This window comes from Pogoniulus pusillus, chromosome Z (assembly GCF_015220805.1).
Source record: "Pogoniulus pusillus isolate bPogPus1 chromosome Z, bPogPus1.pri, whole genome shotgun sequence".
In the NCBI taxonomy this organism is placed as follows: domain Eukaryota; kingdom Metazoa; phylum Chordata; class Aves; order Piciformes; family Lybiidae; genus Pogoniulus; species Pogoniulus pusillus.
In genome coordinates, this window is record NC_087309.1 from 51,188,696 (window position 1) to 51,204,617 (window position 15,922).

Consider the following 15,922-nt stretch of genomic DNA (forward strand, 5'->3'; position numbering starts at 1 on the left):
TCATTTATATATCATAAAGCCATGCAGCATTGATATCATTTATGTATCATTTCTATATCATAAAGCCATGCAGCATTGATCTCATTTCTATATCATAAAGCCATGCAGCATTGATATCATTTATGTATCATTTCTATATCATAAAGCCATGCAGCATTGATCTCATTTATATATCATAAAGCCATGCAACATTGATATCATTTATGTATCATTTCTATATCATAAAGCCATGCAGCATTGATCTCATTTATATATCATAAAGCCATGCAACATTGATATAATTTATATATCATTTATATATCATAAAGCCATGCAGCATTGATATCATTTCTATATCATAAAGCCATGCAGCATTGATATCATTTCTATATCATAAAGCCATGCAGCATTGTAGAAAAAAATACACACAAGAAGAGTAAGGGTTTAAAAAAAACAGTCCAGCTTCTAGTTAGTGCAAAAACAAACAGAAAAACAGGCAAACAAACAAGAAAAAAACAAACCCCAAATTATACATTTTGTGCATTCTGAAGATAACATTTGAAAAGTGTTCAGAAATGGTACCAAGGCAGAGAATGTGCTGAAAATATTTCATTGTTAATTCTTCCCAGTATGAAAATATTTATCAAAGAACCCTGACATTAAAAGATTCTCAGAAACAGGCAGCAAAGTGGCAAAACCTGTTTCCATAGCATAGAGCATTTGATCTGAGTTCTGCCAGCGCAGAGCAGAACTCCTCTATCTCTGAAGTTTCACCCAAGAGGCTTAAATTTAGTTCTGTACATGGTAGTGGATGGAGAAGTGGAGCTTGAGCAGGCAGTGGCGGTGGTGATTTTCAGGTGTATGGTTGTGGTGCACATCCCTTGGTTTAGGTCGTGTTTCATTAGTATTACCGCTACTCCTGTTGTTTCTTCAATCTTTCTGTTGTTCTATCAAACTCTCCTTGTCTCAACCCTTGGGTTTCTTGCCTTTTCCTCCCACTTCTCCTTCCTATCTCTCTTGGATGGTGTGAGGAGTGAGCAAGCAGCTGTGTGGTGTTTAGCTACCCGTTAGGCCTCACACAGTCTGAAGTTGTGGTGGGTAAGGAATTTCCTTAATTAAAATTTGCCAAACCAGATCAGATGGCTTGGAAGTAAGAAACTCAGCATTGGTCAGGCCACACCTTGAGTCCTGTGTCCAGTTCTGGGCCACTCAATTCAAGAAAGATGTTGAGGTGCTGGAACGTGTCCAGAGAAGGGCAACAAGGCTGGTGAGAGGCCTGGAACACAAACCCTATGAGGAGAGGCTGAGGGAGCTGGGGGTGTTTAGCCTGGAGAAGAGGAGGCTGAGGGGGGACCTCATTGCTCTCTACAACTACTTGAAGGGACATTGTAGCCAGGTGGGTGTTGGCCTCTTCTCCCAGGCAACCAGCAACAGAACAAGGGGACACAGTCTCAGCTTCTGCCAGGGGAAGTATAGGCTGGATGTTAGGAGGAAGTTGTTGCCAGAGAGAGTGATTGGCATTGGAATGGGCTGCCCAGGGAGGTGGTGGAGGCACCGTCCCTGGAGGTGTTCAAGAAAAGACTGGCTGAGGCACTTAGTGCCATGGTCTAGTTGATTGGATAGGGCTGGGTGCTAGGTTGGACTGGATGATCTTGGAGGTCTCTTCCAACCTGGTTGATTCTATTGTTCTATGAAAAAGCTATGTTTCACAGCAAAACTAAATGAACAAGCTTATATACACAATATATTTACATGTGTTTACAGTTATATACAATTCAGAAATAATACAGGAATTCAATCCCTCACCCCAGAAAAAGAAAGGCCAGAAGGGGCCAACACCAACCTCTCTCTGCCCAGATACAAAGCAATCAGCAAAGGTTACATGTTATCTGGTCAGTCAAGGTTAGTGGAAGAGATGAGAGAGAGAAGCAAACAGATCCAGTGCCCAAGGGCAAAGAAGAAAGGATTGTTTATAGTTTGGTTTTTATGCCTCTTAGCAAACCAGTGAATAATATAGACCTTATAATTATTATTCTTTCATAACCAAGGATTTAATTTAGTTAGATTCTGAACTGAACTTTCAGGAAGTTCTTCACAGAGAGAGTCATTTCCCATTGGAATGGGCTGCCCAGGGAGGTGGTGGAGGCACCATCCCTGGAGGTGTTCAAGAAAAGCCTGGATGAGGCACTTAGTGCCATGGTCTAGTTGATTGGATAGGGCTGGGGGATAGGTTGGAGTGGATGATCTTGGAGGTCTCTTCCAACCTCGTTGATTCTATGATTCTATGATTCTATGAAAGGACCAATTTATCTTATTACAATATTCCAGAAAGCCTTAAACCACTCCATATGTGCAGCAAAAGCAAGGGGAATGGAGGAGGACAAATGTCTGAAGTTCATCTGAGAAAGGCAAAGAGAAAGAAGTATATTTTCCATAAGGGCTTGTCTGGCTGTTTGTTTCTTAATACCCAAATCATAAATCAGAAGTTTATGTAACCAGCACTAACTTAAAATAATTTCCCAAGTCGTGATTGTTTTGCTCACAACAGATGCCTTGTGACCTCAAAGGAATAAACAGAAAGCAAACAAACAGACATACTGTACCCCATCAGGCTTGTTCAAGTCATTCAAATGAAGATCTTGGAGAAAATATTCAACTATTTTAACGCTGTTGTTCTGAGCTGCAAAGTGCAGAACGTTCATTTCTTCCTGAAAAACCATAAACAATTCTATGAGAACAAGTCTGTTGTTTTGGTGTTTTTTTTTTTCCCAACATACACATGTCTAGAGTTGGCAAAAATTTGTCATCAACAAACCTCATTCTTAGCCTTTTGATCAGCACCTGCTTTAACTAATTTTCTCATTATGTCCAGATTTCCAGTCCAAGCTGCAAGATGAATCACCGTCAGGCCATGCTTTGAATGAAAGGATAAAGGCAGAAATTACCACTGGCATACCTCATGTAAAGTTTCCTTTAAATCTTTTTTTTATTAGTTTGGTGTATGAATGGGCTCTGCTCTGCAGGATCCTAGAAAATCACCTGCCACTGAGTGGAATTTGTTTCAGTTAAATTAAGCTAAACACTATGCATCAAGACCTCGCAACATTTTGAGGCTGTCCCTTTTTCTGGATGGAAATCTAGCATCTCCAGAGAATCACAGAATAATAGAATCAACCAGGTTGGAAGAGACCTCCAAGATCATCCAGTCCAACCTAGCACCCAGCCCTATCCAATCAACTAGACCATGGCACTAAGTGCCTCAGCCAGGCTTTTCTTGAACACTTCCAGGGACGGTGCCTCCACCACCTCCCTGGGCAGCCCATTCCAATGCCAATCACTCTCTCTGGCAACAATTTCCTCCTAACATCCAGCCTATACTTCCCCTGGCAGAAGTTGAGACTGTGTCCCCTTGTTCTGTTGCTGGTTGCCTGGCAGAAGAGGCCAACCCCCCACCTGGCTACAATGTCCCTTCAAGTAGTTGTAGAGAGCAATGAGGTCCCCCCTGAGCCTCCTCTTCTCCAGGCTAAACAACCCCAGCTCCCTCAGCCTCTCCTCATAGGGTTTGTGTTCCAGGCCTCTCACCAGCTTCATCACCCTTCTCTGGACATGTTCCAGCGCCTCAACCTCTCTCTTGAATTGAGTGGCCCAGAACTGGACACAGTACTCAAGGTGTGGCCTGACCAGTGCTGCGTACAGGGGCAGAATAACCTCCCTTGTCCTACTGGCCACATTGATCCTGATGCAGGCTAGGACTAATTGCATTTTTAAAATAGAGAGATTAGATAATAACCAGAAATTATCACCTTCCACTATGTGGGTAGTTAGTACTGGATGCAGTGGATGACATTTCAGGTGATACATGTAATAGCTATATTTCCATGAGTCACCATAGTTTTCCATTTAGCCCTATTTTTAAGGTTCTCTTTTCTCCTCTCAAATTGTCTACAAGGGTCTTCTCTGTTGCGGGGGAGGAATCCTGTTGATAACCTCTTAGAGAACAAAAGAATGCAGAAAAGCAATTTCCACCCACTGTCTCCTGTCCTGAACACAGATCTCTCTAGTTTGTCTATACTTCTAGCTTGTCCAAACTCAGCTCTCATCACCTCCTTATACATCTTGTGTGCAGTCCTGATCATCCCAAAGGGCTCTCCAGTTTATCAATGGTTTTGCTTTACTGGGGAGCCCTGAACTGGGCCCAGTAAGCAGAAATTGCAGTGGAGAATGGTGGCTGGAACTTTCCCCTGCCCTAACTACTGAAATCTACAAAGCTCACTCAGATGGTTTGGGAGTAAGACGAAGCTATATTTACAGCAAAGCAAAATTTACAGGCATATATACACAATATATTTACAAGTATTTACAGCTAAATACAAATTAGAAATAATACAGAAATCCAAACAAAGAAACTGCCTAGAAGGAGCTCAAATCTACCCTCTCTAACCTCTCTTTCTCCCTCTGCTTTCCCAGGCAAGCAAAGAAAAACAATCAGCAAAGCTTGTCTTGTTATTTGTTAGTGGAGAGATTAGAGTGGAGTGAAGAGGAATCAAACAGAAGCAATGAGGCAGAACAGAGTGGCACAAATTGTTGACATTTTGGCTTTTTATCCCTTCCAATAAACCAGTGAATGATACAGATGTCATCATTGTTTTCTTCTCACAACCAAGGATCTAATTTCCCTTATTAAAACGCTCCAATTAGCCTCAAATCAGCACAGGTGGCAATATAGAACATGTATCTTGTGCACAGACTGCAAAGATAAAGCTGGACCTGGTCAAAAAACAGTGACTGGATCAAAAGTCTGCCCTGAAAAAGACTTAGAACTCATAGTCTGATACAATGAGAAGACTGATCTGGTGGATGAGGGGAATGAAGTGAATATTTACCTCAGCTTTCATGAGTTTTGACATGGCCCACCATGACTTCCTTGTAGACTAAGCAATGAAACACAGACACAGACAAACAGATGTACTAAGCTGTACTGAAATGCAAATGAACTGCCAGGCTGAAAGTGTTCTAGTCAGCAGAACAAAATCAAGTTGAGCACCAGTCACTACAACTCATGCTAGGCATCGATCCTGGGTCCAGTACAATTTAAACATCTTCATTAATAACCTGAATGATGGGACACAATGCACCTACAGTTAATTCATTATTGTATTAAATTGGGATTGAGAATTGGTAATGTGTGTGTCCTCCTTCCAGAGGGAGCTTGATAGGCTGGAGAAATGGGCTGACAACCACCTCAGGAAATTCAACAAGGAGAAAGGCAAAGTCCTGCATGTGGGGAGGAGCAATCACAAGCACCAGAACTGCCTGGAAAACAGTTTGGCAGAGAAGGATCTGGAGCTTCTGATGGACATTAAGGTGAATGTGTGCCCTTGTAGCACACAAGACAAATGGTATCTTGGGTTGCATTATGAAGGACCGTGCCACCAGCTCAAGGAAATTGATCCTTTTGCTCTACTCACTGTTAAGGTGCAGCTGGAATACTGTGTCCAGTTCTGAGCTTCCTAATATAGAAAAGACATGGACATGCTGAACAGAGACCAGCGAGGAGACACAAAGATGGGGGCTGGAACCAGCTGATCTTTAAGGTCCCTTCCAACTCAAGCCATTTTCTGGTTCTGTGATTCTATGACATCAGAATTATGAGGAACGGTTGAGACACCCAAGACTGTTTACCCAAAGATAGAGGTGGCTCTTATAATTGTGTATAAATATCTGATGAAGAGAGAAAAAAGGCTGCAGCCAGGCTCTTCACAGTGGTGTCCAGTGGCAGGGAAAGAGGCAATAGCCACAAACTGGAGTACTGGGTTATTAACTTAAACATAAGAAAAGCTCTTTTTATTCTAAGGATGATCAAACACTGGAAGTTATGGAGTTTCCATCCCTGGAGATAATGAAAATCTATCTGGACATAACTTTGACTGACCTCATTCTGTGACCATGCTCTGAGTAGAAGGCCGAACTAGGTTATCTCCAGAGGTTACCACCTCATTCACTCTCTGTGATTCTGTACATGTTTTTTTTTAACAGGAAAGAGTATGACAGAAGAAAAGAAGAGCTTAGGAGTAGAAAAAGTGGGGTCATACAAAGAAAAGGGAAAAAAATAGTCCAATAAGGCATTAAATCAACTGGAGGACAAAAAATGGAAGGATTTTGTGGTGCCCTCAATCTTATGATTCTTCTGCTGGTCTCTCCATCAGGTCCATGTCTGACAGAGTTGGGATGTTGGCCAAGAAGCCATGAACTTGTACCTTGATATTGCATGCAGGAGGACAAGAGACCAAATTGTGTCTTAGTAGCATAAGGTTTCTCTGCAGTAATGTATTGTGTATCAGTGCTAACACTGATAATAAGCAGTAAAATTCTAACTTGGTCACTGCATCTTGAAGTGATGTAATTATGATTTAATACTATTAATAGTAGTAATGTGTTTATTAGCCAATTCTTGAGGCATACTGTTTAATCAGTACACATCTATCTCCATGAGTTATGTCAATTCTCCAATCTAAAGGTGAGAGTACTACGTATCTGCTGCTAAAAACACTGCTGTGTGTTTTTATCAGCTTACATTTTGTACTGAGAGATGCTAATAGCACCATCTGTCCCAATCAATTCAGCTAAACAATGTCTCAGAGGCTGCAGACAGTTTTGCATTAAGCTACTCATGTGAAAATGGAAGGAAAGAACACCAGGAGTCACTTTCTGAGCTTCTAGCAGTCCTCAGACCTAATCTTTACTTTCAGTGATTACTGTCATATGAAGTGGCCAATGATTAGTATACAAGCACTACAGATAGCCCGTTTGCATGGGAGGCTTCAGCCACCATGGTGCTCACCCAGGTGGTTAATGCAGCCCATGGGCAGGGTGTTTTGCCTGTGACAATGGTTGTTTTTTTTTTTTAACATAAATGTTTGCAGCCTGTTGTGGAAGGCCTATAAAGGCCTAATACATGTCCTGGTTTGTCTAGGCATGATCCTCTGCTCCCCTTCTTTCTGCTGAAGGGGGTAGCAGTGCGGGAGAGAAGACAAAAGGCTTGGTGACACCCAGTTGGCTTTGGTGGTAAACAAGGTACATACACTTGTTTATGCATGGCCTGGGTTTTCCCAAATAAGGGCAAAGCATACCCTGGTTTCATATAATGTGGTCAGTTTTGGCAAAGTGCTGTTCTGATTGGTGAATCTCTGTGGGCAAATGAACCATCACATTCAGACAACAACATACTCTGTGCCTCATGGCTCTCTGCTTTTGACTCATGGCGCTCTGCTCTGCCTCATTGTGCTCTCTTCTGCCATTGTGCCTTGCCATGCTGTTGCCATGCTCCAGACCAGCTTTGCTTTGATGCTTCAAGCTTGTCCACCTGGAAACTTTGCTGTTCCTCAGTTTATCAGGGAAAGGCACTCAGTGCCTCCATGCTGTAAGCAAAAACTAGCTACCTGCAAGACATTGTGTCTGCCTGCACACCATTCACCTGGATGGAACAGAGACCGTCTAAACCCCATTGCTCTGCTGGAGCCCTGGGGAAAACCCCAAGGCCTCCAACAGCTACCATATCATCAACAGAACCCTTCCAAGTGCTTTGGATACTGTCTGAGACCATAATGCAGCCCTGGGAAATCCAAACATACTAGTTCGTGTGTAAATATTCCAAAAAGCCTCTTCGTCATTAAAGCTCTGATTCTGTAACTGTAAACTCTGTTGTGCCACCTGCTTCAGCGGAAGGGAGCCTCTCGAGTGCCCCTAGAGGGCAAGTGGCGTATTGACCACAAGATTCACTTCCCAACGGTTCCAATGAATGTTTGCACTTCTGGTTCTCCTTAGTTGTCTAAATTGAACGTTCCCTGTGTGAAAATACCCACAATCATTGTTGAGGTGCTGGAATGTGTCCAGAGAAGGGCAACAAAGCTGGTGAAAGGCCTGGAACATAAACCCTATGAGGAGAGGCTGAGGGAGCTGGGGTTGTTTAGCCTGGAGAAGAAGAGGCTCAGGGGTGACCTCATTGCTCTCTACAACTGCCCAAAGGGAGGTTGTAGCCAGGTGGGGGTTGGTCTCTTCTGCCAGGCAACCAGCAACAGAACAAGGGGACACAGTCTCAACTTCTGCCGGGGGAAGTATAGGCTGGATGTTAGGAGGAAGTTCTTGCCAGAGAGAGTGATTGGCATTGGAATGGGCTGCCCAGGGAGGTGGTGGAGTCACCATCCCTGGAGGTGTTCAAGAAAAGCCTGGATGAGGCACTTAGTGCCATGGTCTAGTTGACTGGCTAGGGCTGGGGAATAGGTTGGAGTGGATGATCTTGGAGGTCTCTTCCAACCTGGTTGATTCTATGATTCTACGATTCTATTCAGACCTTATAAACAAGTTTTCTGGCAAGTTTTAAAGTTAATAAAATTTTTTTTCTTTCATTGAATACTATTTTCTGCCTGGATATAAAAAATAATAAATAAATAATTATATCAATTTTGCATACATCATAACACATCAAGCATTTGCAGCAAGAACTTAACTTTGCAAAATGGGAAGCATACTTTCGTTTTCCCCCTAAAACATTTGTGTCCTCTGTGAATCAAAACATGGATATCAGCTTACCTGATCTGCCATATCAAGTCTAGCTTTGTGATGGAGAAGAAAGTTCACTGCTGATACATGATTTCTCGCAACAGCAAAATGGATTGCAGTGCGCTTCAGCTGAAATAAGCAAAGCTTTGGTTGTCAGGTCTGTAACGCAGTTCTTTTTCTTGTGCAGGTGACCAGGACTTCTGAATTGTCTGGTTATTAACAAGTTTATTTGATGATATATATGCATTTGCATATTCCTTCTTCAACAGACACAGTTGGTCTTTATCTGCACTTTTGTTCCCTTTGATAGAATTTAGGTGTTGATCTGAAAGATTTCTTGCAGGACCAAAATGATTTGGTTAAGTAGCACCACCCCTTCACTGTAATTTGCTTAAATGTCAGAATAAGATTAAATATGTTGCTTAAAGGAGATGATACAGTACAAGAAACATCCATGTTTACTATTTTATTACATGGTTAGATTAGAAAAGCTGAGGACTAGATTTGTGCAATTAGGTCTGCTTTTAGTATCCTCTTGCTTTTGCCTATACCCCTGCAATGCGTGATGAGATTCTTCTCTCACCATTAGCCACCTTTCCAGACTGAGTCATTATCCATGTAAATTCAAGTTTCCACCTTGCAAACAGTGAGTCATTTTATACAGGTGAATAGGCTCAACATTTGTCAGGAATGCCTGATCAATTTTGCATAACAGATTAATGTTGTGAATTTGTAAGAGGCTGGTTAATTTGAATTAGACTTCAGTGAACAGTTTTTCTCCCAGTTGTTAAAGTAACCATAACTAAGTTTAACGTAACTCAGTGAGAGTTCCTATGCAATGCAAGGTTATATAAGTGATTTAATTAATTAGAAGTCAGCTTGGATTTGTTTTCTTATGTGTCTACACAGATCAGTTGACTTGTCCATGTGTAAGTATAAATTTACAGCTGTATGTGTTAAAAGCATAAAAAGGTGGGATTTATGACATGTGTTTACATCAGGAAAAGCCCCTTGCACAGAAATAGTTCTACCAATAAAACTCCTGTTTTTGTCAGCATTGCTTATTTGGCTTGGGACATAGGGGCAGGAATGATCAACACAAACAAAGAAATGGTTTTGTTTGCTGTAACTACATTCTGACTAAGAGAATCCATCAGTGCATAACACCCATGTAGTTATGCTGGTAAATCTCTTGTACTGTAAGTCCAATTGAAGTACGACAGAGTAAAAGGTCAAATGGGAAAACATCTTGTTTCATTTCCTGAGTTCTGGAAAACAATGATGGAGCATGAAGTACTTTTTAAAGTGATCTTTTAGAGTACTATGTAATTGATGGGAGCACAATCATTGTCCCAGGGGAATTTTCTCCAAAAATTTGTTTCACCTCGCTTTCTTTTTTTGCAAACGAGCCAAGGAATGCACCTGTACTATCTCCTCAATTCCTCAGTGGGGAAAAATGTTTGTGGAAGCAAAGTAATGCATGGGAAGCAAGGCTTTTCAAAATCCAGGAATAAGTAACATCGGATGCTTATGGGTAGATGATTTACATATAGCCACTGAGGGCAAGACGTTCCTCACTACTCCCAGACTAGATCAGAAACTACAATTCAAAAATCTTTATTTCCCAGATAGATCTGGACAGGTTAGATCAGCGGGCTGAGGCCAATGGGATGCAATTTAACAAGAGGAGCAAGTGCTGGGTCCTGCACTTTGGTCACAACAACCCTGTGCAACACTACAGACTTGGGGAAGAGTGGCTGGAAAGCAGGCTGATGGAGAAAGATCTGAGGGTGCTAGTGGGTGGTCAGCTGACCATGAGCCAGAAGATTGCCCAGGCAGCCAAGAAGGCCAAAGGCATCATGGCCTGTGTCAAGAAAAGTGTGTCCAGCAGGAGTAGGGAAGTGATGGTGCCCCTGTACTTGGCCCTGGTGAGACCACAAACAACGTACTATGTTCAATCCTGGGAGGCACAGTATACAAAAGACACTGAAGTCCTGGGGTCTGTCCAGATGAGAAAAAAGAGGATGAGGTGTTTGGAAGGCATATTGTATGAGCAGTGTCAGAGGGAACTGTTTGGTCTGAGGAAGAGAAGGCTAAGGGGAGCTTTCATTGCTCTCTGCAACTACCTGAAAGGAGGTTGTAGTGAGGCTGGTATTGGTCTCTTCTCCGAAGTAAATAGTGATAGGACAAGGGGAAATGGGAGTAAGTTGTGCCAGGGAAAGTTTAGACTGGATATTAGGCAAAAATTATTTCCTGAAAGATTGATTAGGTGTTGGAACAGGCTGCCCAGGAAGCTGGTGGGGTCACGATCCCTGGACACGTTCAAGAGGCACGTAGATGTGGCACTTCAGGATATAGTTTAGTGGGCATGGCAGTTGGGCTTCAGTTGGACTGTATGATCTTAAAGCTTTTTTCCTGCCTTAATGATTCTATGATCCTAGGCACAGACTAGTGGTTAAACACAAACACTTCTCTACTTTCCATACCAGACACGTGAAACCTGTCTGAAGTCCTAGAAAGGGATAAGGCAGCCCCACGACCTTGCAGTCCACAAGGCTGTCATTCTGGGAATCCACCTGAGGAGTCACGTTTCAGATCAGTGATCTGTCAGATGCTTCATACTCACGGTATCTACAGCATTTATGTTAACATTCTTTTTTAACAGCTTTTCCATGGTTTCCAAATTGTTGATTTTAGCAGCATGTTGAAATTCTCTCTCATCTGGCAACACTGGAAAAATGTGATGAAAAAAAAAATTGTATTACTAAAAAGCAGTCATAATCAAAGGGTGATGATACTGTACCTACTTTCTGTTACTTGTCCCGATCTCAAACTTTGTTACTCATCACAGAAGTGTTCCAAGATTACCTTTTTTGGGTGTTTGTTTTTGTTTGGTTTGGTTTTCTCTTCTGGAGATATTCAGATGATGTTTCTAGTTTCAGTTTGTAAGTGTAAATGTAGGTGCATTTCTCACAGCATGGTAATATGATAATGTCACCATTATTCATGCTGCTGAAAGAACAAGAGTTCTTCTATTAAGTTCTAACCAGTTCTACAGTAGCTGCTGCCTGTATTTAGACAGCTAATATTCATTATCTTTGGAAAACAAAATCCCAGTCTCTGAGAACTGGTTTAGCTAACTTAGAGGCGAGGGTGTTTCTCATGTTACTACCTTAACAAGTAGTTAAGAGCTAAAAGAAATGGTTATAGCTGTTAAGCCAGCTGCAAAAATGTTCACAGATATTTTTAATTTCCTGGCATCCCACTCTTAATCACTAAGATCTCTTCTTTGCAGAACATTTTGACCTGAAAGCCACTCAAATAAGAGGGCAGCATTTTCTGTTCAACTAGAAACTACAGCAAATGTCTGTTCCTCAGAGGCTTCTCCATCAAATTCATCCTACTGCATTAGCTCTAAGTGCATTAACACCTAAAAGGAACACAATGTGAAGCAGTATAACTGCAGTATGACTGGAGAAGACTGAGAGGAGATCTCACCAATGTGAGAGGGGTAGGTGTCAAGTGGATGAGGCCAATCTCTTTTCCCTGGTCATCAGCAATAAGACATGGAGCAATGGCTCCAAATTGGAACGCAGAAGGTTTCACCTCAACATGAGGAGAAACTTCTCTACAGCGAGGGTGATGGAACACTGGAACTGGCTGCCCAGAAAGGCTGTGGAGTCTCCTTCTCTGGAGACTTTCAAAACCCATCTGGATGCATTCCTGAGCAAAGTACCTATGGCATCCTGCTTTGACAGGGAGTTTGGACTTGATGATCTCTGGAGGTCCCTTCCAACCTCTAAAGTTCTGCAATTCTGTGATTCTGTGACTGTAAAGCATACTAAGGAAAATCTGTTTAGTATTCACTTAATTGTGTTTTACATGCTGGCCACGACTATAACCTCAGAGAACATAATCACAGTCGTACTGTACAAAACAAGCTAGAACTTAAACTAGACACTTGCAAAGCTGTTCCCCAGTTTTCCTCTTCAAACAACTGAAGTATCCTCCTAAAATTCTCTGGAAGTCGCGGAATATTACTCGCTTGTTGTAAAACATGAGGGCACAGCCAAAGAAGTAATAAAAAAAAAAAAAAGGGGGGGTGGGGGTGGGGGAGAATTTAGGAGAAAAAAAAAAAGGCATTCCTGGCATCTGTGGCAAGCATATAAAGCATATCATGAACAGAGGGATATCTGGATATCTGCAGAATAAATGCTTCCCTCGCAGTTTTTCTAGTCTGCACCTTGATGAACTGTACAGCAGAACTTCCCACTACCTTGTTTTCAAACACAGTGGTTACAGGGTGTCTTCCTCGAGTCAAATCTGTGGCAAGCAACATTTAAGGCAACAATTAGCTGCAATCAGGCCACATTCATTCCTATTCACTACTGGTGCACATTCAACACGTATATCTTACACGAGGATGTGAAGGTAAATGTTGTCACATCTCTGAAAATTCAGGAGCAATCTTAGACTTGAAGAGTGGTTTGGGATGCAAGGCACATTAAAGACCATTTAGTTCCTGTCCTCTCTGCCACGAGCAGCAGCAGCTTCCACTAGACAGCTTACTTCCACTGCCTTCAAGGAAGAAGCAAAAATGGTGTTTCCCTACTTGCATTAGCAGGGATGATCTGGTTATAAGTCTGACAAACAACTAGTAACTGGTCTTTTCTCTCTTGTCCAGAAGACATGAAATGGTCACATCCCGATAAGAAGACTTCTTGCTCTCAGTGTGATGTTTCTTAATAATCTCTCTCCTAATACCTCTTGCCTCAGAGGTTAAAACCAGTGACAATCCAGACATGCCATGACACTAACTTGCTACACAGTCTTTTGTTGCTTTCTGCAAAATCATGTTTTCATGCATGTAATTACAGGACTACAGAGCTGCCAGACTACAGATTTATGAAAAATTTCTCTCCAAGCTCAGATGCCCAGGATCTGGCACTCCTTGCATTGTCAACAATCACTCCAATTTTCACATAACTGCAAGAATCTGTTTGTGTCTGACAGTCTCTTGTCGAGGTGTATTTTCTTTGGCTTCACATGAAATATCTCACTCGTTGTCCCACAGATTATATTGTAACTATCTATGCATCAGGAATGGTGTGGTCAGCAGGAGCAGGGAGGTCATTCTGCCCCTGTACTCTGCACTGGTTAGACCACACCTTGAGTACTGTGTTCAGTTCTGGGCCCCCTAGTTTAGGAGGGACATTTTGATGCTTGAGCGTGTCCAGAGAAGGGTGACGAGGCTGGTGAGAGGCCTTGAGCACAGCCCTACGAGGAGAGGCTGAGGGAGCTGGGATTGTTTAGCCTGGAGAAGAGGAGGCTCAGGGCAGATCTTATTGCTGTCTACAACTACCCAAGGGATGGTTGTGGCCAGGAGGAGGTTGCTCTCTTCTCTCAGGTGGCCAGCACCAGAATGAGAGGACACAGCCTCAGGCTGTGCCAGGGGAGATTTAGGCTGGAGGTGAGGAGAAAGTTCTTCACTGAGAGAGTCATTGGACACTGGAATGGGCTGCCCGGGGAGGTGGTGGAGTCGCCGTCCCTGGGGCTGTTCAAGGCAGGATTGGATGTGGCACTTGGTGCCATGGTCTAGCCTTGAGCTCTGTAGGTAAAGGGTTGGACTTGATGATCTGTGAGGTCTCTTCCAACCTTGGTGATACTGTGATAGAATCACAGAATGGTTCATGTTGGAAGGGACCTCATCTGGTTCCAACTCCCCACCATCTACCTATAAAATAGTTATATTCTGGTTTTGCTAAATAAAAGTAGAAATTTTATCAGTTGATTTCCTTTGTATCAAGTCCTGTCTGCAATGCATTGAACATTTCAACATTTCTCCTCTCTAGGACGGGCAAGGAAGTAAAAAGATGTAGAAAAGTAAACTGCATTATTGACCAGAAAACAGAAAGTCTCCCTGAACAGAAACCCAAGCTTTGGGGTACCTTCAGTTTTAATTTCCTCATATTTATGTCTTATTTTAGTGGCTTTAATCTGTTTTAATCTGGTGTTTGGTTGTGGGTTTGTTTTGTTTTTTTTTTCAGTAATACCACAAATAAAGATAACTGCCAGTGAAGTAAAAAAGTTCCCCAAGGGTTTCAGTACTCATAGACAGTGGAGCTCCTGTGCTCCCTGCTTCAATTTCCCTTCACAGTATCCACACAAGATGAAATCTGTTATCTCAAGAAGCTCGTGGAACAAGCTTCAGGAATTTGAATTATCTTAAGAGTTCCAAGAAGGTAAAATTAGAAGGAAAAAAAAAAAAAGTTACATAATAAGAAAATTCATATTGAAGTGACAAGAAGAATTAGTTTTACTCTATCACTTCTAAAAATTTAATTGCATCTCTAATAGTTTGGCAACATTTCCAATGTTCATTCTGTGTTTACTTCTTTATTACTGGAAAGGAAACTGTTAGGGCAAAGTAGATAATCTTTTCAGTCACAGAAATCTTCTTCTGAAAAAAATAGCTTTCAAGCTTAAAGTAGTCATTTGATAAGCAACCTATTGAGTCCAAACAATACTTTTCCTGTTGCTCTTTTGCTTTTTGGTTTGGTGGTTTTTGTTTTGTTTTGTTTTTCTTTCTCTGCCCTCCTTGCCAGCCTGGAAGCAGGAAGCATGGTGCAGAACAGTTCCCCTCTGTTGCACTGTGAACACAGCACAGGCCATGGCAGGCTTCAACAATCACCACTCAGTTTCCACAAAAAAGCCCATTTTCAATAGTTACAGCCCAGGCAAGAGCAGGCTGTGACTACTGCCAGCAAACCTCCTCAGGCAACTTTAAAGGTGAAGCAAGGCACTGAGGAATTCACCAGAACCACCCCTTGGAAGACAGATGTGCCAAACACCAGTTCTTGATCCCACATTCACACATCCTCAGTGATGTGCTTTACTATCCACAATGCAGCTCACATTTAGCATCCCACTTCCCCTACGTTTTATTCTTTGATTGAGGCAAAAAAGGGGTTCAGGTGGGCCCCACTATCCCCAAACCCTGGCAGGACTGGCATGCTTCCTCCAGGGTTGCCTCTCCTCTGATCCCACACACTCACGGCCATCGTGGCTGGGTGCTTCAGCTCCCTGCATGGCATCCTCCGCGGTGTAGAGCAGGCGGCTCAGCCACTTCATTGCTGCCTTTGGCTCCTCTTCCTCCTTACCCGAGGGAAGGAGCCCCAGTCTGGGCTCTGGAGGGAGGTGCCCTGCACCAGCCTGGACAAACCTGTTCTCGGAGCTGTGAGTTGACTCCAGCACACCCAGCCAGGCCCAACACACTCCTTCAGGCATGTCTGCAGCAGCACCTTGGCACTTGGCCACATCATCCAGACAGGGTGAGGAGTGGAGCAGCTTAAGGAGTTTGTTTTAAAGGAAACTAACCTCTGAA

General features: G+C 42.6%; 1 protein-coding gene across 1 annotated transcript in view; it reads right to left on the reverse strand.

Moving 5' to 3' along the window:
• ANKDD1B (ankyrin repeat and death domain containing 1B) overlaps nucleotides 1-15,669 on the reverse strand; it is a 37,314-nt gene extending 21,645 nt beyond the window's left edge. Inside the window, exons 1-5 of the mRNA XM_064140298.1 lie at nucleotides 15,594-15,669; nucleotides 11,165-11,268; nucleotides 8,569-8,667; nucleotides 2,795-2,893; nucleotides 2,583-2,687 (exon numbers count right to left, since the gene is read on the reverse strand). Coding sequence (XP_063996368.1) covers nucleotides 2,583-2,687; nucleotides 2,795-2,893; nucleotides 8,569-8,667; nucleotides 11,165-11,268; nucleotides 15,594-15,669 — 483 coding nt within the window. The remainder of the gene's footprint in view (nucleotides 1-2,582; nucleotides 2,688-2,794; nucleotides 2,894-8,568; nucleotides 8,668-11,164; nucleotides 11,269-15,593) is intronic.
• Between the last annotated feature and the right edge of the window lie 253 nt (nucleotides 15,670-15,922).